Source organism: Balearica regulorum, chromosome 10 (genome assembly GCF_011004875.1).
Source record: "Balearica regulorum gibbericeps isolate bBalReg1 chromosome 10, bBalReg1.pri, whole genome shotgun sequence".
Lineage (NCBI taxonomy): Eukaryota > Metazoa > Chordata > Aves > Gruiformes > Gruidae > Balearica > Balearica regulorum.
Genome location: NC_046193.1, coordinates 985,588 through 1,012,295, shown reverse-complemented (window position 1 = coordinate 1,012,295; position 26,708 = coordinate 985,588). Strand labels below are relative to the sequence as shown.

Here is a 26,708-nt window from a genome sequence, read left to right as displayed (position 1 = left end):
GTCCCTGGCGTGGGTGAGGTAGGGATGGGTTAAAGGGTCAGTTGTGGAACTCCTGGGGAAAAAGGGAAATGGAGCACCCTGCGCTCTGCCCTACAGTTTACCTCCCATCAACACATCCCTGACTGCCAACCTGTTGCAAACAGGTCAGTAGCACGAGGTCCCACTCCTGCCCCTTTATCCCACACCACCAGTCACCTTCTGATGTCACCTGGGCTGTGCCTGAAGTGATAAAAGAACCTGGAGAATGGGGAAGTGTCATCAAGTCTCCGTCCTGCTACAATTCTCCTCCATGGCTGGTAGAAAAACCTCATGGCAAGTGGTGATTAGCGGTGCATTACAGAGCCCTAACACCGCCACTGTGCTGCTCCCTGTGGCTGCTGCCAGTCTGATGGATATAGTCCACTGTCTCCATGAACAAGCTGTGCCATGAACGCCAGCAGTAGATGGGATGGACACTGCCAGAGCCATCAGAAGTCCTAAGGCTGGAGGAACTGGAGAGAGGACACAGTGGGTGTAGTTCACCTACATCTCATCTCAATATCCTCTCCTTCAGCTTAAGGCCACCCTCCCCCCGCCCTTTCCTGTCACTCCCTGCCCTTGTCACCAGTCCCTCTCCAGCTTTCCTGGAGCCCCTTCAGGGACTGGAAGGGGCTCTAAGGTCTCCCCGGAGCCTTCTCTTCTCCAGGCTGAACAACCCCAACTCTCTCAGCCTGTCTCCATAGCAGAGGTGCTCCAGCCCTCGATCATGTTCATGGCCTCCTCTGGACTCGCTCTAACAGCTCCATTCAAGTCCCCTTTGTGCACCACAAATCTTAGCATTATCTGATCCAGTTATGCACATTCCTTTTCCCCACGTCCCTGCACCTAGCAGCTCCGTACCCCAAATCTGTTGGCCTCCATGTGTCTGCTGCTAACACCTGGCCACCGTCACGTTAGAAAGCCAGCATTTTCAAGGCCAGCCTCTTCATGTTGTCCATTGGTGCCTGGAGACAGCAGAGTGTGTTTGTATTCACATGCGCAGCACAGCCAGGAGAGACAGACACTGAACTGCACCTTGTGGTGCCTCTTTAGAAAGCTGCTTTCGTGTATATATGTGATTCATACACAGTATTTTACTTTCAAGTGTGCTTACTTCAGGATGATTCTGCCCAAGTACTTGTTTGGATCTGAACGTGATATATAATCATCTAACAGTTGAAGCACGTATCATTTATATATATTTTAAACTGGTCTATTTTTAACTCTAAATATTAGTCATTTATAGTGATGCATAAAAATATTTCGGACAGATTCTTGTTTAACTACTTAAATATATCAAACTGGATAAACTGTTAATCCTGCAAACTGGCACTCCTGTCCGAATCCTAAGGCTGTAATCAAAAACTGCAGTTATGATGATAGCCTGGTTGTTTCTGTCATATTAGATAAAAGTACCTCTATAAAGTGTATTGCTGATACGATTTTCATTGGTTAGTTTTTTAGTATTATGTTATGCTTAGTTATGCAAGTTTTTGCTGAACATAAGTACAGACAGAATTATATCCTTATTAAGGTTTGATAATTGTTTTCTCACTTAAAATAAGATCTATAAAAGTTTAACAAATAAGGTAAAATTTTACTCTTACGCAAAGCACTTAAAATGCCACAACCAATTTTCTGTTAAAAACACTTTAAAGCTTTCTTAGCCAAAAAACTCTAAATTAAGGCCCTGACAATGTAATACACTTAACGTATTTCTCTACTGCAGCACTGTTTAGAAACACATTGGTGACAATTATTAAAGGGATCTAAAGGAAAAAATTACCTGCTGCCAACAGCAGACCTCAAGATCTGGTCATTATTACTCTTAGTCTTATTTTTAAATTTCTAAAAGGAAAAGGAGTTTAATAAGTTCAGTCAATATTTATTTTCTGCAAAGTAAAATCAAGTAACATTAATGTAAACATACTTAATAATACATAAATATTAACTCAATCCATTAAACCTTTGTGTACCATGGCACTGAAATTATGGCAATTGTGTAACTTGAAAATAACGTTGCTGGCCAATGACAGAGGTTTCTAAAGCAATAAATACGTTTGAAAATGAGAGAACAGTTCACAATATAAATGAATAGTACCTGAAACCAAACGCTACAGTACGGTCACACAGGAGCTGCTCTTTAGAGCTGTGTAGATAGAACAGTTGTCACTAAAACGCCCTCTAAAAAAATAAAATGCTTTGTTAATAACTACTATTACCTAAAGTTAGATAAATCATGCTAGATAGCACAAAATACAGTAGCTGGAAAATGCAAAATAATTTGGTAGGCCCATCTAATTCTTCGGCATAGCTGTGCAGAAATCAAGAGGGATTCTCTGGTCCTTCCTTAAGCCTTTTTCTTTTTTCTTCCAGTGTTTGTTTAAATATTTTTTTCAAGGTATTGTAAACATACGGTCCATTTTCAGAATCAAAGCTGGTCTAATAAAAGGGAGAAACATAAGTTCAGTTGTTAAAATAGATGTCACACATCAAAACGCAAAGTCGATGACCAACATTTTAAAAAAATAAAGGTTTATCAAAGAAAGTATGTGTGTCATGATGGAGTACTTATTGCTAAGTAGTTTCAATTTTAAGCTGACTAGACATTAAAACGAACTAGTAGAAAGAGAAATGTCACAAATGTTTTAACAGGTGACATGTCTGTAGAGTTACAAGAGATGAGATGAAGAAACAGCACAATGAACTTTCTGCTCAAATAATTTCACCTGGTGAACCTGAGAAGAAAGCGGCTCTGAGCTGAGCTTAACGTGTCACTGTTACTAAATGACTCCAAAAGCAGAGGTTATTTATACACAACGTATGCTAAGGGCCCGAAATGTAACTGAATTGCAAAGTCATTTTGGAAAATGATTTAATCTGATGGAAAGACTCCAAGTAGTATAGAATCTACCAAAGCCTTTGGTAGGCTACTCCCAGTGATTAATTATTCTCACCACTTGGAAATTATCTTTTCTCTAATTTGAAGAAGTGCATGAATTGGCAGTGATCCAGAAATAGAAAAAAAAGAGACTAAAAGATTAAGGCTGTAGTGACAGAATTTAATTTTGTTGATAATATTTCCTATCTTATTATAAAATGTAAACTCTGAAATAGATAAGCCCAAGTACACTAAGTGTGAAGGAACTACCGTAACTTTCTTCACGGAGGCCTGCTCTGTTGATTCACCCTTCATGATTTAAACCAAATAAATATGATGTCATGGACAAATGGTTACTTGCCTTAGTGAAAGCTTTAATAGCACGAGCAAGTAAGGCCTCCTCCACATCAGCTGGTAGCATTTGCAAGTTCACCACACAGTGTAAAATGCAAAGGATAGTCTGACACTGTTCCTGGGGGGGGGGGGGGGGGGGGGGTAAAAGTAACAGCAGCTCATTAGAAGAAGTATTTTCAAGACAAACATTTAACTTTGGGGTTTTGTTAATTGCTGTTTAAATATCAGACTGTGCCTTCCTGTATTGAAACCTTCAAGTGCAGCAGTTGGGGAGGGAATTTTCACAAGCCTGAAGAGCCTCTACATAATTATTTCAGGCATAAGGGCAGAAACTCTTCTCTTGCAGTGTACCACAAACTGCTCTGGAAATTTCTAGGTCAGGCATAAATCTGGAGACTTATTTTTCAAGGTCCCCTACACGAACAGTAGCAGTCATGTGAATTGGCAAAGAAAAAGTGAAATTTTATCTTTTCAGCCCCAAACGCTGTGCATTTTTAGGGCTCTTTCCCCAGCTAACACAGGATGATCTGCATCTCTCTCTGTCCTACCAAGTCTCCTTCATCATTACAGGAAGCTTGCAGAAAGCCACCTGGGCACTGCTAGCAAGGATTCATAAAGGGAACAACAGCATCTTTGTCACTTCTAGTCCCCATCCCTTTTCCAAGGGAGACAGATCTCCATGCTGGCAGTCACTTAGTGAAAATTATATTAAAACTCGTGGCATTTCTGGGAAGAGCAGCTAAACGGGCTCCAGTACATATAGGGGGCTGACCGGCTGGAGAGCAGGTGAGCAGGAAAGAACCTGGGTGTCCCAGCACAAAGCTGAATGTGAGCTGGCAAGGGGCCCTTGCAGGTGAAGGCACCTGAAGAATATCCTGGGCTGCACTAGACAGAGATGCCAGCAAGTCAATGGAGGTGACACATCTGGAGTGCCAGGTCCAGCTCTGGGCTCCGTGGTACAAGAAGGACATTGACATAGTATAACAACTCCAGTGAGGGGCCACAGAGATGATTAAGGGATGACTAAGGGACTGGAGTGTGTGTCATACAAGCAACCTGCTCCAGCTGACTCTGTTTTGAGCAGGGTGGTTGGACTAGAAGATATCCAGAAGTCCCTGCCAACTCAACTATTCTGTGATTCTGAAATAATATAGGATAAGGTAAGATAAAATGAGTATTTTTAAATTAAAAAAATAAAAATTATTCCTTTCCCATTAATTTATAACAGGTGTCAAGCAGTTATTTTTTTATTTAATACAAAGTTAAAATGCTGATAGAGTGGAAGAAATGCTTCAGGAAGAAACAGGATATTTTTAGGTGAACCTGGGAATTCTGAATGCCATGTCATTGAGATGGTGACTGTAGAGAAAGTTCTGACCACCTACTGATTAGCAGCTGTATTCTTGGATATCTGGAGGCTGTTAAATGGGGCCCTATTTTCTTCATAAATATTTTGGAAACAAAGAATTCCCAAAGAATTAGGAAATGAATTTGTGTAATTAAGAGATCAAAAATAGAGATTTTTTTTTTATTATTTATTTGCCTCGCATCTAGCCCTTTGGGGAAAGCACAATTAAACAGTTTGGATCAGAAGTACCTGTTTTTCATGAGGATTTCAGAATACAGATGGCCACAGTTCTGACTTATGTCAAGGAATTTGGCCTGGCCTCTGATTCCTTGAATTGGCAAATTCTTCCTATTCCTTGCCTCAGCTCTTCCACAGCTGATGGATGAAGACGTTTGCACAGCAAATATGATAACCATTAAGCCCGGCTGCCAGATGTGACTAATGAAAGCCATACATCGAGTCACAGAGGAAAAGTTTCTCCTTTTTGCCTCTGGATCTCAAACTGCAGAATTTGCAGGGAAATACGCTGAAGTTGAGCTTCTACTGAATAGTGCTCAAAGCTGGTATCTGGTATTTTTCTTGTAATATTCCTCATCATAATATTGATTACAACTCATACTATTCAATATCAAAACAATCCTCATTTTGATTTTTAAAGAGATTGCAGTTGCCTTTTAAAAGTGTAATTCCCTTGCCTAAAGGCAGTAACAAAATATAACAAAATATACTTGGCAGTTAAAGAATGAATTGACTTATATAATATCTACCTTTCTCAGTAAGTAAAGTGCATCCTGTGATTCTGTGCAATTCTTTGCCAGCAAGTCAATATCATCTTTGGATATAACAGGTTCTTTCAGCTGCTCTATCCAGGACCACATCAAGTTACAGAGGATAAAAGGATCTCTCTCAGTACAGATTTTATCCCAAGCTCCATCTCGAGAATTCAGTTCGTTCTTAAAAAAAAAAAAAAAAAAAAAACAAAAACAACTGAAAATGCATCATCTATTTACTTTTCTAACATTCTCTTTGAATGTAGCAGTACGTGGTTACATTCCAACAACAAAAAGAAGACTTAAGAGTTACAAAAAAAAATATTTCTAGTTTTTCCAAAGCATCAACATTAATCAGCAGTAATACAAGTGATTCTTTATAACAGAAGGATGACCTCAACAGTGCAGCTCAGAACCTCCCAATTTTCTACTGGAATACAGAAACCAGCTTTGGATTCCAACTTTAAAGCAAATGTGGCTAGGGGGGTTTGGTTTTGAGGATAAGCAGTTAAGTTTCTACTAAATTCTTTTACTTCTACACACAGAATCCTCTGATTAGTTCTGAGAAAGCACTGACTAAAACCAACACAGCTCTACCTTAAAATCTGTAGTACCTGCAGCCAAGTTACAACCACAGATAACTGCATCAATTTTCATTAGTTAGCAAAATGAACGAACACAACCAGAAACAATGTTCTAATCTCCCAGTAGAGACCAAAATTTGTAGGTGCATTTTGCTTTCTTCGGAAAGAACTGGCCCATAACTGACAAATACAACCATTAAGTGAACCACAGCATAAAGTGGTGTCTCAATGTGCCATTTCATAGCATATGGTGGCAATTTTGCCACTCTAGGAATTAACCTAGGTGAAATACACGGAATGAATCAAGTTAAAGATTACCTGCCACATTTCTACCTTCTGCTTCACTTCATCGTCTCCCAGAAATTCATTTATATCTGCAAGTGCTTTTGCTGCCAAAACTCTTCGGGCTTCCAAACTTAATTCTGATTGCAGAACAATGTGTGGAATTGCTTCTGACACGTCCCTGCTACCTTGGCTTTCACATCCAATGGAAAAGTTCACTTTAGAAGAAGACGAAGAATCAGAGTCCTCGGAGACGTAAACTCTTCTGCTATACATATTAGTCTTGCAGTCTTTTCTATGACCAATCTCATCGGTAAAATTATGCCTTGGTGTTCCAGGTTCCCCGGTATTGTGGATAGATGCTAGGCCTGAAGAAAAGGTTCTGCTGCGTTGTACTTCTTTGGTAGAGTACCTTCTGTGACAAAGTGAGGATCCATCTTTTCGTCCATCCAGATTAAATTTACCTTGACTCCAGAACATGCACGTATTACGCACTAATGCTTCTTTGTTTAAATCCAACTGTGGCTTTTCTTGGCCTGTGGCAGAACATTCCTCACCACTGTTCTGCTTCAGTTTGTTGCACAGTAATATCTGAGCAGGTACTGTCCATGCGGTTTCTCCTTGTTCTAAGAGAAACTCAGTCCTCCTTAAATCTGACTCGCTATAGCTTAGACGCCTTTTTAGATGAGTGAGAGGCTGAAGGCATTCGACATTCCTTCTTTTCCAAAGAGGGTCACATTCATGTCCCAGTGAGAAAAGAGAATCCTGGGTCTCAAATGTGGACGAGTGGGTGTGGGAGGAGTCTGACATGTCACTGTCCTGCCTTGCGAGTTCTCTGTCTAGCTGTGTGGACACCAGCTGAGAAACAGTCTTTTCGATTTCAGCAGAGAGATCTGGTATATCTAACAATTCTGCCTCTATCACTTGTCTGTTTTCAGCCAAGTCTAGCAACAGTTTGCAAACTAGATGAATAAGTTTTGGAACGTGTTTGAGATGCCTGCTCTCATAACCATGCAGCAGATGTCTCTGACGGGTCAGGTACTGGGACAGTGTCACTGTGTGTGCCTTGGGCTCACAGCATGCAAATACATTTCTCAGGGGAACCAAAAACTGAGTGAATTCTCTGATGCATAGTAACTGCCCTCTAGTCTGAATAGAATTAGGCCTTTTTGCTCTAACAAAAAGAATTGCTTGATCAGCGCTCATTCTTGTTGCAAAAACTAAGTAACAAGCTATGAGAACACCTGGAAAATATAAAAACAAGCATTAGTTGAAGAACTATCAAACTAAAGCAAATACTCAGTGGAACTATAGGGTAAAAATTAATATGGGTAAAGATACAGGCTTTATGCCCTCTACTACATCAGGCTGTTAGCTACGTATAGTTGCATTAGTTGGACCACAAGACAGTAAACCCATTCTCACTATACTTTCAGTGAGAGCCTGTTTCTCACCACAGCATCTCCAGGGAGTTCCACCATTTCTGACCACAGGAGCCATGGTGGCTCCTCCAGGTCTTGAAAGGGAAAGAAGTGAAATTTTAGCTGCTCCGCCAAATCTACGTGATCTAACAATGAGTGGGTGGTTTGTAAACATGTAATAAATACTAGAAAACACAAGTATACTGGCTGAATTTTCCCCATCATAAAGAAGCCATCCTGTTTGAACATAACAGGCAATTATTATACAGATTCCAAAATGTTCTAACCTTACAGGTTACTGGTTTAATATACTAAAACTGATCCCCTCCGGCCACTCAGATAATTTTCACAAATTTGTTTAGTGTTTTTAACTATTCTACAGACTTACATCTTGCAATGATGTAGAACCTAAACAAATGAATAAAAATGTATAACCAGAGACTGACTTCCATTTTTAGAAAACCAATTCTGTTGATCTTTCAGTAGAGCACGTACCTGTCCGACCAAGTCCTGCATGACAATGAACAGCTACCCTCCCTTCCTGCAATGCGAAAGCCATGACTTTTACCATATCAAGTATGGTAGTGAGAGATGCCACTCCATAATCCTTCCATCCAAAATTATAAAAATAAACTAAAATAAAAAGAGAGTCAGTTATTTTCTATGGTACCAAACATGAAATTTTCAGTACTATATGCAGAGATGACTAATAATAAATGATAGTACTAAAATTGTACAATGGATCTTAGAATCTGACTACATATTGTTTGCAAGAGACTATCTTCCCATTTCAGATTACACTTGCTATTGAAATTTGACAAATACATGAAGCTAGCAAAGATCTGTCAACCTGAAGTTCAGCTAGAATGGAAAAGGTATAACAAAACTTGAGTGATTCATACAAAAATTACTGAGCTATATATAGGTAGAGGGTAATTTTTTCTTTTTAGAAATAACAGCACTTCTGTCAAAAGCTGCTTCTTACAGTGAGGCACTTTTTCTCATCTCACCATAATATGAAAATACAAAAAAACTGTCAATACAAATGGCCTCAAATTAAATAAACTTTTATAGTCTAGATAAGAAAACATGAATTGTACCAGAATTTGAAATACCATTAATGTTTTATATACTTGGGAACTCAGAAGACAAAGAAAAATTTCACTAGCTGTTGTCCTTTCTTCATTCTAAATACCTGAATAAAACCCTCCATCTCACTCTACATATATACGATTTTCAATAACGTGTTACTCACTCTTGATTGCATTTGCCAAGTTTCATGTTTACATCCCATTTTGTGCAACATTTTTTATAGAGCTGCTTTTAACGCACAAGAATTCAAGCAAAAATACCTTTAAGTGCCAAAATCAATAATTAATGAGGAACAGCAGCAGGAGCGAACTTACTTCCAGCCTCCATGAAAGCTTCAGGAAGGTAGGTGAAGCCGCTTTCTTGTTCCAGCGGATTCCCACAGCTCGCATGCTCCCCAGGACGCTGAAGGTTAATTATGGTTTTTATGCCGCATCTTAAGGAAGGAATAGATAAGTCAAAGTATTACATGCAGCCAAAATCTCATTATCCCATATTTTCTGAAACACACATTTATTCTTAGTGGAGAATAAATCTTTACCTGTATACTGTTAAAATGTAAGGATCTTTATCAACAATCCAAATCTATGCTGAAAAAGAAAATGGATCAGGAATTACATTAGTAAAACATACAAGAAATAATGACTAAATCTGTTACCTTTCAAACTGTTCAATAATGTTGTACTTCTCAATTAATTCTGTTGAGGGTCGAGCCATAGCCAGTATATTATCTGTTATCCTGAGAAATTAGAAAAGTAGACAATAATGTTGTATTAATACTCTTCTGAGTATGAATCTACCAAAAGAAGGATACTATGTTATTTTCAAAACAGACAGAAATACCGTGCTGATTAACTAGAAATGATTTTTCAAAAAATTCTACTATCATTTAGTGATAAATCCTGTTAAGCTGATACAGATATGATATCTCAAAAGACCACTACTGGAACTGTTCAAATGCCAGGCATATTACATATTTCAAACAACATATTACAAATTTCCTTTGAACAGAAATCTGGACTCAGATCTCTGTTTGGCCTTTTAAGGTTTGTATGCTTCTGAATAGCATTTGCTGTAATGAAAAAATCAGTGAGAGTGTAAAGACACATTTCATGTGAATATTACTGCATACAACATACATTATTTCATCTTCAGTAAATATTTTTACTTTTAAACTGTATTATGAACACATTTTAATTCATATGCATTTTAACCTTAGCAAGAACTGTCTATAACCCAAAACAGTTTTTTTGTAATTCATGAGAAATAGGTATTTATTCTTTTGGATCTGAACCAAAGTTATTGTAAGTAAACAGAAGTCTTTCATCATCTTTACTGGGCTGTGTACAACAGACACTATGGTTTACTTTTAAGTAGTAGTTCTGAATCAAGCTATCATTACGTTTTATACTTAAGTTAACAGTAGCTGATTTAAAAAAAACCCACTAATTATTTTACTTTGAATTCTCTCTTTTAATAAATGCAAAAGACGCAGTTAAATTTAGTGAGAGTAAATGCTGTTTATTACCAAGAAGAGTAGAGCCCTTTAATGGCTTGCTCTTGGTCACTCCATCGAGCTGGATTTTCATACTTGCAAGCACGTCCACCACATGCCATTGAGCACTGCATGTGGCCAGGAATGACATGGCGAAGGCGCTCCCCTACTTTAGTGTATTTTGCTGTCGGACGCCTCGAACTTCCTAGAACACAGGCAAAAATAGCTTTAGCAGAGAAGCTTAGAAATTCATCTCCACCTTAAAACTATTGTTCATCCTTAAACTGATGAAGTTACAAACAGCATAAATACACGGAATATATATTTAAGACTCATTTTTCAACACAGATTTAAAGTAAGGATTCTGAGGGGGGAAAAAATCGCGTGATTTCCTGCAGAAGTTGTTTTTTCACACAGTAACTTTTTTTTCTGATGAAGTCAAAGGTGTGTGATATCCTTTGCAACAGAACAAAATGTCACAGTCCACTTCCACCTGAAATCGAAAATACTTAGCCATATATGTTGTGTATGTGTGAATGTGTGCTTCTGTTCTATCTGTTCTCTATAACTGAGCTGTTAAGAGTGAAAAGCATATATTAATCCTGGAATAAGGAATCAGTGAACAAAATATAAAATACAGGAAAAAAATTTAAAGCCCAGTATTTTATGCATACATATAAAATATAGTTAACAAAAGTATATTAATACCAAGAAAATTCCCAGAACTGCCAACAGTCATAATGAAAAGTACTTTACTTTTTTTTTCAGGAAAAGTTGCATCCAGCTCCTCAGGGCTCAGAGACGATACCGCCACCATAACCCGGTGAGTCGACGATGAGAGCACCTCTACAACTGAGCTCCGGCGCCTCTGGATTATGCGAAGAAGGGGATCAGAGGAAGAATGCCTCCGACCCTGGAAAAAGTTGCTAAAAATACTCACTGCTGAACGCCTTCGGGGTGAACCCTGCATGACTGACCAGCCCCAGCTACCGTCTAGGAAGGCTGCTGGGGACGCACTGGTAGGAAATCCAAGTTGCTCAGCGCTGAAGTTGCGGAGAGCTGTGCATCCTTCTGTACGCTCCAGCAGCTAGTCAGCATGGGCTGAGCTGTCTCCATAGGAACTAACAATGAAGGCGCTGCTGCCAGCTATCCTTGGGGCTGCTCTATTCTATAGGAATTGAGTCTGTTTAGTACAAACTGTTCTGCTGCTTGATGAAAATAGTTGCATTTCAAGTAGATAATTTTGAAAACCAACTGGGAACAACCAAAACATTTTCCATAAACAATGTATTTAGTTAGTTGTAAATAACACACATTCAGAACTCGCTAAGATACAAAATACTAGATTCAAAAGAACAATCCAAATGTAGCTGGAGGCTCCGCTTCCTGAGAAATCTGCAAGTACATTATACTCCCCCACCTCTTGGTTTAACATTCCACAACCACCTCTCCTCCTCCACTTAGTTGCTCCAAAATGCATCATTAGCTCTGTAATGATTGGGATTAGTGTGTTCCTACTGAAATGGTTCAGAACATGATGAATTGTAGACTGTTCACTCTGGACCATTCATATCTTCTAACAAAACACAATTTGTTATTCAAAACAAAAGGCTGCTTTTTTTTCAGGGCACAGCTTTTTTATTAAGCAAAGCTGTTAGCCCTACAGACTGAGATAAAGCAGATTACAGGGAGGAGAACATGTATCAGTTGAATGCTTTAGGCTTTTGAAGGTAGATATTACGTGGTAAATTGCCTCCCACCTTGCTTCCAGTGTGCTAAGGAGGAGAATGAGCTGGCCAAAAAGACTGCAACACTCTCAAAAGCACAAAACTCTCATGCAACTATGTGGAGAACAGACTGTAGCAATGCTAAAAACTTTGTCATCCCATTGTCTGTGAATTAGACTGCATGATAAACTGCATGAGAAACTGGGGAAATCAAGAAAACTCACCAAAATTTGTTCAATAAGCGAATCAATCCTATTGCATTTTCCTAAGAATATATACTATCTTCGTTCTGTGACACTTCTTTTTGTACTACGAAAACAGTAACTCTTACAGAGGAATTTGCGTAAGAGAAAGCACTCTTCTGATAAAAATTCATCAGGCAACAATCTACTGCTTCTTCTAGGTACTGAATAGGAATTGAGTGCTGCTTTTATTTGAGGGGCTGGGTGGAAGAGAAAGGAGATGAAAAAGGCTATTGCAAGTGCTACCTATATTCAGCAGACATGAAAAAAAAATTTCTAATTAATTCTGTTGCTTTCTTATATTTAATTCTTTTTCTCTTCCCAGAAACTCTTCTTCAGTATATATCAAATTACAGTAGAGCCAGAAATGAGCAAAATAAAATCCTGCACATCATTATTTTCCTACTGAATCTAGCAGGATTTGCAAGTACTCACCCAAAATAGTAAGAAAGAATTACATCTCAGAAGAGCTTAAATACTTTTTTAGAAAGAGGCATTTTGTTGAAGATGTGTTTGTATTTTCATAGAGCTAGGCAGTTTCTGAACACAAAAATCACATAGTTCTTCAATTAAGAGACCTGACAATATCAAGGTTAGAAAAGCTCAACATATTAACACATCATGACGATGGAAAGTAATGCCATTTGGTTTTGTTATAGGCATTTTATGTTTATAATTGGGGATAATATTTCTAGGGGGTTTTTTTATTTTCTGTGGAAATTTTTTTTTTTCAGAATTTCTCTAAGCACTTTTTAGGAATGGCGTATCAGAGAAAAATTATTACCTGAACTCATATTTGCAAGATATAGACTGCTCTCTAACAGCGAAGAATACGGTAGTTCATTTTGCAGCAAAGCTCCTGCAGCCATTGCAGTACCTGTTGAAACAGTAATACGTTCACTCAAAACCTACAACAGAAGCTCAAAAATGCAAAATAAAGCTGAGTACCTGGCACCTGGTTATAGAGTTGTCCAACGCTTAAGATTTGGGCAGTCAGACATGGACTGTACTTTCTTTTTGGTGTGCAGTCACCTTAAAATTCAACAGCTTCACCATCTGTCCTAGCAATTAAAAGTTTAATTGATTGTGTGTTTCTAGCTCTAGAGTTTGGCTGATTATGTACTTTCCAACTGCGTGTTTTACATGGACAGGAATCACTCAACTGAAAGCATTCAATGTAAGTAAACATATGACCAGAGATCTTGAATTGAAATTGTTCAAGGGGCAGTTTCAGTGAAGTTAATGAGATCCTAACGGCAGCACAATTCCTAGATCACATCATTTATAACGTTGGCTGATACTTGCCAAACCGAGTATCCACAAGTTATATGCTCTGCTCTCTTCCCTCTGCTCCTTGTTTTTAATCTGTTGGCACGTTTAAAGTCACATATGTGAAGATTTTCCTCTAACAAGAAAACTGAACACAAGACTCTGTCTAAGCAGAAAACAGGTTTTTTTCAGGCTTTAATATAATTTCTAATATAAGGGAAATCCTGCTCTCAAGGCCTTCTATCTGGCAAAAAGCAAGCTGTAAATGTGAACATATTAATCAGTCACTGTGATGTTTAAATAAACTATTTACATGGATCTTGAGTGGAAATTCTTACCCAGTATAAGATTACCATTCTGTTTCTCTTATCTCTATAGGAAAATAGTTGCAAGTGTAACAAAAAGCATTTTTTTAATACCAAACTAAGTACACCTCTGCTGTATGTATAACTATTTAAACTTTTCTAAAGAGACAAACCCTGGCTCCCAAATTCTGCAAAACCAGTATTAGGATTCAGTAGCATAAATAGTGTTTTAAAAGACAGACTTGATAAAATAAAATAAAATAAAATAAAATAAAATAAAATAAAATAAAATAAAATAAAATAAAATAAAATAAAATAAAATAAAATAAAATAAAATAAAATAAAAAGTGTTGTGAAGATTAGGTGGTATAACCATCCTGTGCTGTGTCAAGGGTGGTATTAACTGCTTGCTGTTCATTGTCCACCTTTTATCTGTAATTCTGCATAACTGTTTTTAAGGTAAATATTTAAATAGATTAAGGTAGGAACAGAATACACATACACATTAATAACTCTTTAATGCTGCTCAAAAAGATGAGAATTACATTTGCTGTGAAAGCCAAAAGGCCTTTTGAAACTTCAGTGATGCTAAGAAATGCATTGCTAAAGTAAATATATTAATAAGAATACGAATTAAGATGTATCTTAATAAAGATTAAAAAATATCTGGAGCATTTTCTACTCAGCTACTTGACCATCTAACTGCACTTTTAAAAGTCAATCCCTTAATAAACAGACAGGAATACTTGCATATAATTGCATTCTCTTTGGACAAGTCCCAAAACCTCTTTTTTTTTTCCAGTGGACTTTGAAATCAGTAAGGGATGGTTTTCATGATTAGAGGAAACTTTTTAACTAAAGAAGTAAGTTTATTTTACCCCCAGAAATTCTTTTTTACAGTTTATTGATAGAGTTGAATTAACAAAAAAGTGTTGGTTTCTATTTCTCAGAAAGTTCCCTTAAAAATTCTTAATAGCTTGTCCAGATAACACACAAACATTTGCAAAAGACATGTCTCATCAGATTGGCAGCAGAATCACCACCAGTATGACTATTTAGTTTTCCTATTTCCTTGTACTCAAGTGTTAGGAAAAAAGAAAAAAGAAATTAAATATCAGAGATATGTCCATCATCCAAAACTATTCTTTTTTTTAAGCCAGAATTCAGGCTGACAAAGACTCTTAACTGAAAAGGGAAGAGATGAAGATTAATGCAGAATATACCTACAGTATTACAAAATACTAGCAAGACTGTAAACAGCAGAGGTAAACAATGTGTATATTTGCTGGGTAACAAATTAGATCTCCCTGAATTTTATTTCAGAAGATATACCGAATCCCTGTTTCCTGTTCTGTACAACCAGGCAGTTCCAACTGACTTAAATACTTTGTCTGTGTGCCTTTCAGTTCACTAAATTTACTTCCTGACAGGTGTTTTAAATTCCACAGTGTGATCAATGTGAGCAATTCCCTTATATTTATTTCTGAAAATAAATTAAGTAAGATTGTGATAAATTGCTTTACAGAGTTATATGGCACTCCCTCCAACAGACGCAAAAGGTAATTTGGGACAGGAAGTACTATTTTAGTGTTGATATTACTAGCAAGGGGTATTACACCCCTGCACAGATAAAAAGAGTGTTTAAAGTAAGAATAGCGCCTGGGTAAAAGAAACAACTCCCTCCTGATTCTTCCATGTACCAGATATTCTTAGTTTTTAAAAGGTCCCCGTCAGCATTTTGTTCATTGCATGAACACTTGATAGATGCTAGGGAAAAACCAAGCCTGGAGCGTTATTCCAGGTCACGGTCCTCATCAGCTGTCGGAAGGAACTGGGTCACGTGCCTTGTGGCAATCACAATACCACCTTAATCAGATTCGCTCTGTTATCTCTGACATGCATTTCTATTGCCATGACAGCAAAGAAGCTGGTCTGCTAATCCCTGTTTCCCAATTCAAGAAATGGAACAGTGTCTCAGGTGATGTTCCATCTCTTTATGGAAGCAATGTCATTAAGCATGCATAAACACGACAGCTAATAAAACCAAAACATAGTAAAAATAACGTCCGTGTTGTTGGCTGACTGAAGTAAATAGCAGCACCACATTGCCCAAGGAAACAAGGGTCTCTTGAAATCATCATACACCGTCTGATGTCAAGCACTAAGGGGGATATTTCAGGAGGTCCCCTCCAGGTGTGGATTTTATACTTGTTTGGATGTCTGTATGTATTTTTGGGGGTGGGGGGGTGTTTCACTTTTGAGCAGGCCAATTCCTAACAGAAAGATGTAACATTTTTTGTTTCCTGTTGGTTGCACCATTGAGTCACTTGTTACATTTGGTAACATGACAGCTGTCGTACTCACTGCTTCGTACATGCAGAGAGGTGACTTTCCTGCAGAGGAAATGGTACAGTCACGCTGTGCTGTCATAGGTGAGATCACTCTGTGCTTCCACTTCTTTTAAGGAGTAAAGCAGCCTCTTGTCCACATCCATTTCCTCTGGAATAAAAGCACTTCTCTTTGTAAAGTTACAAGTTGAGTGGTAGAGGACGACTGGGAGATCAGGGATCCCCAACGGAGCAGGTTCTGCACCTAACTGGTGTGCAGACTTAGAAAGGCAGAGCACGAAGGAGGAATAATACCTCACTGGTTCAGAGCAGCAGGCTGCAGGATGGACTCGGCAAACTAGCAATGGGGTTAGCAAATGAGCAACTGGCTTAGGTGTCACTCTGCCTTGCAACAAGGGAGATTCCCGTTTGGTATTTCAGGCTCTGGAAAGCAGTGGCTTCCAGTCACTGGGCTGAATTTTTGCTCCAGAATTAAATGAGAGAAAGGAACAATTTCTAATGTTTTAGCAGCCACAATTATATAGCCAAAAAGTGATGAGACAAGATGATGTTGGTCTCACTGTACCTTAGCAATTAAGATGGTTATTTAACAGATGCAATTACTATCTTTTACTTCAGAACATGTTTTCAAAACAGAGAAAAGAGCTTTCGTTCCAGACTGGAATGACTCCAGTTGGGGCAGTTCAGCTGCTGGCACGCACAGTAATTCCCACGGTAAAGCTCCCCACTCATTCTGTGGAACTGCCCACTAATAGTGAGGTCCCATCTCTCCAGATCCGTGTGGATTTTGTAACCCAGAATACAACAGCAGACCACGCATTTCAAAAGATTACGTTCATCTATTAACATGAAAAAAGCTCAGATAAGTTTTCAATTTTAAAATACCAGTGTGTAAGAAAAGTTATTTTAAACGTCAACTATATTCATACAATATAGGCAAATGCTGATGCTTATGCCAGTCCCATAAAATTTTGAGGTTATTTTTACTGTTTTTACTGTCTCCTAAAGTGATTTTGTTCTTTCCTTGTTGCAGTCACATGTACGTAACTACTCAGTAGCCAAATTTTTAAAGGAACATAGTCGACGACAGACACGGGTAGGGGCCCTGTTAGCTTAGTACCTAAGCACTCAGGTAACACCTCTAAAATTTACTCCGTGGCCTGATTCTACAGGTCTGTATGTTCCTGAGAAGCTTTGCTTTTATGAGCAGTCCCACAGAAGTGAACGGGGTATTTGTCTAAACATAAGATCATACGGAATAAAGTTTCATTGCCAAAATGCAAAGTTCTGCAAACTGCACGAATTAAGATGTTTTAGATAGAAAAGTAAAGATAATTTGGGTAACTAAGCAAAAATATGGTAGTGTAAGGAGGACTGTTTATATTTAATGAAGTGGTTAAGAGCTACTAAATTATAACTTGGTCTCTAAATCTGATCTTTTAAGTTAGGGAGATCGTGAGAGTTTCTAACAGAAAAATCCTCTAAATCTGCTGAAACATAGTCACTTCTACAAGAAGAACTGGTAAATGAAATAATGTTTTAAACTACAACAGACTAATTTCAACACTGCCAGAAATAACAAAGCATTTCTTTCTAAAGTTTTATAAAAATTGTAGATGGTTGGTTTTTGTTGAACTTCATTATTATGAATAATGAAAAAAAATATGCAAAGGCTGTTGTTCTAATGTATACACCAGTAAAAAAGCTTGCTGACAGTATGTATTTCACAAATACTTCAGCTACAATTAACAAAAGGCTTGAAGGCAGTTTTAGCACTGAGAGCACTTACTTCAATAGGGACACACCTCAATTCCCTAGGCTTATCTGAAATGTGAAAAGTTTACTACCTATCAGCAAACACCAAAACACTGGAAAAAGAAAATAAACACACAGATCTAGCACAGAGAGCTAATAATTTAAACAATTTTTTCATATAGTTAAGTTGTATGCCATTTACACAGCAGAACAATACTATAGCTGCTGTAAAACTCCAGTGATTTCACTGGGACAATAACTGTTTTGTTATTTCTATACGTGGTTTTTCCCCTTGGGGAAGAAAACATTCACCATCTGTTAGTAGAAGGTGAATGTCATTTAATCATTAAGTTTGATATTTACAAAGGACTACAACTACTTTCACGTACAAAAGAGACAAAAGAATATAATTCATTAAAAGATTCTGTAGGTGTTGATCTAGTGATTCAGTATTTGCTATTCATAGATTTTTTTGACATAAATAGCAAGAAACTGCAAGCTAAACTGATGGACAGGTCTCCCAATTGACTTGATTCATGTTATTTAAGTCACATCAGCTTTCTGTGGTAGTGTTAACGCAATAGTTAACCGAAGTTATTTTAAACTACCTTGAACAGGCTGGCAGCCAGTAATTACTATTGAGGATTATAAAGGTGATGGCGTAAAATGAATATATTAACTGTGCTACAAACAAAACTGGTGACTCAGATACTTTTGATCATGAATAGACCAGACTTGTAAGACTGACTACATACAGAACGAAATATTGTCAGTAATGCATTTTAACAGCATTCAGAAGTGGAAAAGTTTAAAAATGAACTCTGTAAGTTAGAGGAATTATTTTTAAATCTCATATGATCAAAACCATCATGAATTTACATGAGTTTTAATAGAGTTTCAATAATTTCATTTTAATACCTTACCTGTTACCCTCCAAAAAGAATGAGTGATTGTTGATCCCTTCATTGTGGCAGTATCAACCACAAGAAATATGGTGTGGGGAATTCACATTTCACAGAAGCAAAGCTGAATGATGTTGCCACGGTATTTCCTGTAGTTAATTGGATTTGTGATGGTAATCTGGGAGGAGCCAGTAACTATCTTTTCTTAACTTAAGACTGTATGAGGAGTGCCTTACGGACCATGCAGATAATCATCCCATAAACTGCTTTCTGTATCTGCCTAGATTTTAAAGGGATTGAGGCAAACAGGCCACATGAACTCGATGTTTTAATAACTGAATCTTCCATCTCTTTTTTTCTGTTCATTTTCCTATTATCAACCACAAGTAAATATATGTATGTGTGTGTCTAGATGCATCAGACAACTAAGCACATAGATACAGAGATAATTTTGTGAAATTACATTAATCACACTTAAACTGATACATTACTTTTGAAAGGCCATGAAAAGAAAATCAGAGATAAATGTTTCGTTGTTATCTGTGCTTACACCCTGAACAAAACATTTTTTCTCACCCAATAAAGCACAGAATATCATTGAAGTATTTACATTGAGTATGAATTAACTGTATTAGAAGTAATATCCCAGAACCATAACAAAAATAAGTTAATCTGAATGTAAAGGATGTAATCTACCAAAAAACAAAGACAGACTGCTGATTTAACTAAATACTAGATAAAGTAATAAAACAAGCTAAACAAAAAACATCTTATTCTATGTTACTAAATCAATTTCAACCACTAAACATTAGCTAACAAAAAAAAGGCTTTCATCTATTTCCATCGCTTCCCTGCATGTCTCGTTAAAAAATCCCTAGCATTAATTAGGCGCTACTCACTGCTCATCATTAAAAATGCCTCCCAGTTATTTAGAGACAAAACATTTGTGCAAGCTTCTGTGGACAGGATATGTGTATTATTTAAACATGCAAGGAGAGCAAGCTACAGGACACAACTCACGGATGATGCCAACCACCTTGTTAATTCCAAAAACATCATCTCAGCTAAACACCTGCCTTAATTTGGCAAATAGAGAGATGGACCATTTAACAGGGCTAAATTCTTCCGTTCATTTTCAGAAATAATTTTGTAGTCAGACTTCACTGGTGCTTTTTGCCGTATACTGCTAATAAAAATCAGACTGAAGAATCCAACTACTTTTCTATAGAAAAATTAATTTACTGAGATTAGAGACAAATTAACAACGTAGTCCTTAAAATTACACATCTAGTTTCTTACTAATCTTGCAGGGACAAAAAAACCCTACACGCATGAACTAACTGCATCCAGTCATTTCAGTAAACAGCAAACATCATTTATATATATAAATGGATGGCTGTTTGTGCAAAAAAAAAAAAAAAAAACTTAAATAAAAATGGGTTTTCAAAAGATTTGTACACAATTTTGGAAACCACACTAAGGTACCTTAGGTATTTAAAAGCCTGAACAGACTGTGGAGCCTAAAATCCTGCATTGCACATCTTTCTTTAATATGTTAGAAGAAGTTTCAGTTCCAAAGGTGCAGAGTGCCCGCAGCCTCCCCAGCCTGCAGGTGGAACTGGAGGGCTGTAAGCCCACGGAATGACGCGTTCACTTAGGTATTCATTAGAGTGGACCCCTAGCAGTAACGAAAAGCATGTCACTGCTTTAGAGGCCCAGCAGAACGCGGTGTCGACTCCCTGGGAATTAAAGACCTTCAGTAGGAACCTGTATTTAGCATCATGGAAATGTAGGGCAGAAAGAACTGGAGGTCAGCTAGTCCAACATCCTGCTCAAGGCAGGGCTGACTCCCAGGTTCGATCAGCACTGACAGATTCCCTGTCCGAAGACCCCTGCACAAGTAATGCTCCCCGATGGCAGCATCGCTTCCGGGATTCATCACACATTGTTCGTACTCATTACAGAAGAGGCTCTAGAAATCAGGATCTAAGAATTATGAGTAAAGGGACATATGTATTTTTCAAGTGTCAGCACATAAAAAATGTGTTAAACAAATGGAGCATCTGGTGAAACGTTTTGTAGGAGGAAATGGAGGAAGTTAGCATTTTTTTTTTAGTTGACTAAAGAACAAAGAGCAGCTTCGGATAATTAAAAAATATTAATTAAATTAGATTCATAATATAAGCATACTCTTTTGGGGTAAGTTCTAAATGCTTACATTTGAGAAGCTGTCGCTGACATACTTAGTGATTATTTTCATATGGATAATATAATAACATTATTTACGTATTTGATTCCGGAGGGGGGGTTTAATTCTTGGATGATTTGGATTCTCAGTGCAACAGCCCGCTGCTTTGTTGTATCAATTTGTAGGTGTTAGAGGTTTGCTGCGTCGCCGTTCCTACATTTGTACTCTTCCGTATTAATGCCAGTTTATTCAGCTGAAGAACTAATTTTTTCTAGCGATCTGCAAAGTTTAGCTAGTTCCAGGAATCAGTGCCAAACACGTTTATTCAAATAGGCTATGTCATCATATTTTTGTGAAGACAAGGCTTTGTGCTGAGGATGACTTTTTGGGGGAGTTAACCATTAGGTTGAAATAATTTGCCATTTCCAAGGAAAGAATACACAGAGTAGGTGGGATGCTAGTGACTAAACTAATAATCTTTCTCTCTCTAGGCTTGGCATTTTCCTCTTTAAACAAAATGAAGAATCCCAAATCCTCTGGAAAATTGTATTGAACTATGATTGCCATTTAAAGATACTAACAAGCTTTTTAGGTAAGTAGAACAGGATCACTAGGCTTCTGGCAGCTTATTTCTCTTGCGCTGCATGGGCTGCCTCACGGCTACCTTAAAGCAGACTTAGCAAATCCAGCTGCCCTGTGACCTTAGGTACTAATTTATCAGATTAGGCAGGTAGAAAACTGTCTAAATTGGCTCATAATGAGCTGGACACAGTTAAAATGTTTGACTATTGCTTAGACGGCATTGTTTTCATTGGTACATGGACCGAATCCAAACATCAAATTATCCTAAAACTTAAAGTTTACTAAAAGCTAATTTACTTTAATTTAGTACAAACTATGTATTTAGATTCCTAGCTAGCTTTGGACATTGCCAGCTTCACCTTTTGCTTTTTGCTCTTCTCTTAGTACGGATAATAGAAATCAATTAATGTTGCTTTATTTTCAGCTTGTATTGAAACACTGCAGGGAATGCTTTAGTTTTGTGTAATTTTAAAACTGCATGAAATGTTATTAAAGACTTTTTTTTTAAGTGTTGCTTTTAGGTTTTTGGTTTATATATACTTCTGTCCCTTAGGCATAATGCAGTACCACTGCAAATCAATCATAAAAGCAGGGTCAAAGCCTATCTTCCGCAGACCTCAACTACACCAGCAGTGTTACAGTTGTGAGATAAATATATGTGTTTAGCTGCTTAATGAGATTCCAGAGCAGCTGGATCCCTGTCCTCTTCCATCATCTGTACTTCTGACAGTTCCTCTTTCCCTGTTTGTTCCACTGTTAGCTAAAATTGCCATCAAATTATAAAATGGAAATGTGAAATGCTAGGTAAAGGCAACATAGCACTTGCAATGCAACAGGTGACCACAGGCTAGGAAAATAGTCTAGAACCTCTTCTTAGCCACAGGCTTTAAAATGAAAGAAAAATTGCAACTTTAACTAGATAGAGATATAAAGAGATGTCATGGAACTATAGCAACCCCGTCTAGCTCTGCTCTGTGAGATACCTCATTTTCTCAGTGTATGACACAGCGGTATCCATGTGGCTGCAAAGCCCTCATCCAGTAACGGTCTACTTGGAGTTAGTAGCTCTGTCTTTGAAATAGTTGGCACATGTCAGGTTGTTGGAAAACAGAGAACTAAGAAAGAAATTCTTTCCTAATTTTTAGAACTACTCAAGAGCTACCATATATTAAGCCAATTTATGATGACCATTGCAAAAGCACTGTTTTGTGTACACAGAATTTCTAGGAAACATTGGCCCTGCTGTGGATATGCAGAACAGTGGTTGAGTTCAGGCACAATAAAACTTATCTCTTAGAAAATGGCAGACTAGGTAAAGAGGAAATATTAAGAAAATTAAATAGCTGTAAGGTAGCCAACCTTTTTAGACATTTTATCATGTGCTTTTTGCTAAGGAACAAAATGGTCAAGCTCTGTAACAGAGGAAACCGTTTGAGTGAAGAACCAAAGAGGCCAAAGGAATTTAATATAAGTGGCCACAGATCAAGAACTCCAGGTGGCTGTATACTCCCTCACGTTCCTGTGATAGGAGTAAGCCTAGGAAATACTCCAGAGTGGAAAGAAAACTGAGGAAATAAGTGTATTTTTACATGTTTTTTTCTAATTAACATTAACAAGCTACCCAAAATCAAGAGTAAAAATGTTTACAAATTTCTGTGGTTTATTTTCATAAATAACGGCCAGCTGCAATGCGGGGGCACATGGGGGTTCCCTACGACAGATGGAGGGAAATTCAATGAACTGCTTCACACCAGGCAGGCAGTCTTTAACTGGACATGGCTGTAGCAGGAAAGGACTGATTTTGTTTTGAAATGTACATGTTTAAAGGAGTTACAGGTATTCGTTACCCTGTACAGGTGAAGTGGCTGAGCGCTTTGAGGCCAGCAGTCAGCAAGAGCCATCCAGCTCTGGGAGTTGTCAGCTGAGCAACTTCTGCAGCATGGTATGAAAATACCCAATCTGGGACTCTTCTGAGTCACCTGGTGAAGTAAATGAGAAACTCACCTTGCCTAGCTGAACTGAGCCTCTTTAATATATACATTGTATATACTAGCAGGAAGAAAAATTAAAGTAAGACAGCAAACTGTATTCTCCATTCAGAAAAGTGGAAATATATCTGCCAACTAGTACTATAAGATACAAGCAATCTTGTACCTTAGCTGAGTGCCTGCAATCCATTTTTTTATAGTATTTGTAGCACATTCCTTCCCAGCAACCAGCTTCAGCCATGTCAGGTTTCACAATTTCTCCTCATGAATCCTCTCCTTTGTAATTTTACTACTACTACTATAAAAAAATACTCGTAACGGTATCATTGGATTTAAGATGAAGTAAAATATTTACTCAAACATGTGGAAAAGACACTCTTCAGATCAGTTTATGCTGCCACCCAAGCAATCACATAATGAGAGAGGATTACATTGCTAATTATATCTCTGAGGTGATATTCGTACAGCATCTGGCCCTGAAGACTGTCTCCCTAACTTAGTCTTTCTTACACATGTTGCTCCAAGTATGTTTCACATAAACTACTGATGCAAACAAAGAGATGGGAAAATGCTTTCAAGCAATACATAATTGCAAATACCTGCATTAATTTTGTACATATTCTTTTGGGATTAATTACTCCACAGATGTGGTGCTCAGTTTCACTAATTGAGGTGCAGGCCTCCTGAAAACACAGCTCTAAGAAAAGCAAAGAAAGGGAGCTGTGCAAATGGAAAACACTTAGGTCTAGATTACTAATAGACCAGGTAATCTTTTCTCTTTTTGTTAATCTACTCAAGAGTATAGGTGCAGCTGGCAAAAGCACTAAGAGCGACACCTAAAAATTACTATCCTGTGTTTGGATTGAAAAACATGCCATATGCACATCTGCCTTTTCAACTCCAAAGGGGACTGACCAAGCTGCGTTTTTCGAGGGTAAGTGATGATTAGAGGTAAGGTGCAACCACTACCAACCATGGAAGCGCTGCTGTGAAGGGAAAAATCTCTTCCCATCGCAGGTACGGCCTCCAGAACCTGCGCTCCCTGCTCTCATTCCCGGTCCTCTCACTCCCTGTCAGGGAGGTGAAATCCCGCCGGATTCCCCGGCAGGAAGGGCCGGGTGGCCTCACAGCCCGATCCCCGGGGGGTACGGGCCGGTACGGGCCGTTACTCGGCAAACCGTTAGTGCCACTGGTCGCCCCGGCGGGAGCGGGGTGGCTCTGGGGAGCCCGGAGAGCTCGGGGCGCTGAGGGGAGGGGGATGTCTGCTGGTCTTAATGGGGGGCCTCCACTCTGCGTGTCACCGAGGCAGTGAACGTGGAACTGCAGAACTTCCAGTCACTACCTAAGGAAGTGTATTTTAAGGCGCTTTTTTTTGTTTTGTTTTTTTGGGCTTTGTTTTTTTTTTTTTTTTTGTCCGTGCTGAGCACACTGTAGTCGCTTACCTCAGCCGGAGGGCGGGAAGAAGCAGACCCCCCCGCGGTCGGGGCCGCCGCTCTCCCTCACCCGCTCGGGCGAGGCCTGTGGCCGAGAGTCTCCGCCAGGCAGCGGGAAAAGAACCCTTGGGGCGCCCGGGGAGGGAAATGGCGGCTGCCCCGCAGAGGGGCCGACGGGGGCGGGCCCCGAGGGACGGCGGGAGCAGGGGGGACCGTGATGGGCCAGGGGGAGAAAGGGATGAGCGGGGCCGTGCTCCCCGCTGCGGGCAGGGGTGCGGGGAGGGCGCCGGACCCACCTGGCTCCCGCTGCCTCAGGCCGCCGCTCCGACATGGGGAAAGGCGGTGCCGGCGGCGGGCGCATGCGCCGCTGTGAGGGAGCGGGGTGACGGGAGGGCGGCGGGGCCCGGGCCCCGCCGCGTCCTTAGAGGCGCGGTGGAGGGAGGCGTTGTGACACAAAGGCGGTTGGTGCGAGCGCAGGCCTCCTCTCGCTGAGGTGAAACGCCGGAGGGAGAACTTGCCCCCTCCCGAAAGCTCCAGCGTGACACCCGCATTGTCAAAGATCATCGTTATTCGTGCGGTTTTGTTTTTGGGGTTTTTTTTCCAGATCGGAGATGCATAAAGAGGTCGGTGTCCCCCTCAGCCAGGCCTTGGCCTCATGGAGCTGCCGCGCACCGAGAAGTCCACAAAATAATAGTGAATAAATTTACTGGCACAGTTTAATGTTTTTTGCATCATTGTGAGTCATTGATTCTCCTTAGCGGTTAAAGTTTGGGGACTTAATGGGAAATTTTCAACAGACCGTATCTTTCAGGTAAATTGTGTGTACAGCTGGTGAGCGGCTGTCACGGTTACACTCTGAAAGGCCTCAGCTTGAGCCGGCTGTTCTGCAGATGGTGGCACATCGTCCTCATCGAGGGGTGTCGTGTCGACAATGAAGAGATGCCAAGCAGACGTCGGTTCGGGGTTTGAGAGGCTTGGTTAAAGGGCTTTTTTAGCATTTTTAACAGGCATAATGATGTGCGGAAAATGGGACTCCACAACTGGGAAAGTTGTAAAGTAGGTATGTTTATTCAGCGCTGGGCAGCATGGGGGGTCATCCCACCAACATCGTGTGCACCTTGCGGCAATTCCCTTTGAATTTTATACAACAAAATGTTACATATTCAAAAAGCACCTATACATATTCATGATCTTTCCATGGAAAGGCGGTCTTATTACAGTGAGTTCATTTCCATTGTCTCCGCCTTTAACTCCTCTCAGCTGCGCACGCGCAGTGCCTCTTGGTGGTCGTGGGCCGGGGTCTTAGGGATGAAGGCCGTATGTCTTCCTCACTGTGCACTTTTCACCTTCACCACAAAACTTACTCAGACAGGTTCCTAATTAGCAGAGAATCCTCTGTGTTCATTCCATTCTGATTTACTACCTCCTTATCTTGTGATTGGTTACAAAAATACAAGCAGAGCGAAGGGTCATCTTGACCCTTCCTTACGCTAGTTCTTGTTAAAACATCTTACGTAAGGGTTAAGATTACTAGATATGTGGCTTAAGCTAGTTAATGGTCCTGCTATTTCCCTTAAGTGTTAGTTCCCTCTATCATTTCTACTAAGCTAAAGGAGCTGTCGGCATAGGAGAGCCAGGGCTGGCTTCTTAAAACATGTCAGTCCTTTTAGTACTGAAGTATCTTAAACATGTCTTGGTTTCTGACAGCATTAGCATACCGCATTTCC

At 39.2% G+C, this 26,708-nt stretch overlaps 1 protein-coding gene across 9 annotated transcripts; it reads right to left on the bottom strand.

Moving 5' to 3' along the window:
• On the bottom strand, window positions 1–25,367 carry PTPDC1 (protein tyrosine phosphatase domain containing 1). Of its 9 annotated transcripts, none has more exons than XR_012837124.1 (11): window positions 10,999–12,983; window positions 10,276–10,447; window positions 9,406–9,486; window positions 9,065–9,183; window positions 8,154–8,291; window positions 6,274–7,481; window positions 5,369–5,554; window positions 3,261–3,371; window positions 2,241–2,460; window positions 1,805–1,866; window positions 1–491 (listed from the first exon to the last, which is right to left on the bottom strand). XR_012837124.1 is itself a non-coding variant. In XM_075762659.1 (11 exons), the coding sequence occupies exons 3-11, from the start codon at window positions 11,057–11,059 to the stop codon at window positions 2,344–2,346; spliced, it is 2,193 nt and encodes a 730-aa protein (XP_075618774.1). In that variant the 5' UTR covers window positions 11,060–11,110; window positions 12,996–13,088; window positions 25,278–25,322; the 3' UTR covers window positions 1,888–2,343. The 9 variants fall into 9 exon arrangements, 8 of the variants coding, with proteins under 8 accessions (XP_075618774.1, XP_075618771.1, XP_075618775.1 ...); XM_075762659.1 differs by lacking the exons at window positions 1–491; window positions 1,805–1,866 and adding exons at window positions 12,996–13,088; window positions 25,278–25,322 and having other exon boundaries at window positions 1,888–2,460; window positions 10,999–11,110; XM_075762656.1 differs by lacking the exons at window positions 1–491; window positions 1,805–1,866; window positions 10,999–12,983 and adding exons at window positions 12,996–13,088; window positions 23,408–23,539; window positions 25,278–25,317 and having other exon boundaries at window positions 1,888–2,460.
• Between the last annotated feature and the right edge of the window lie 1,341 nt (window positions 25,368–26,708).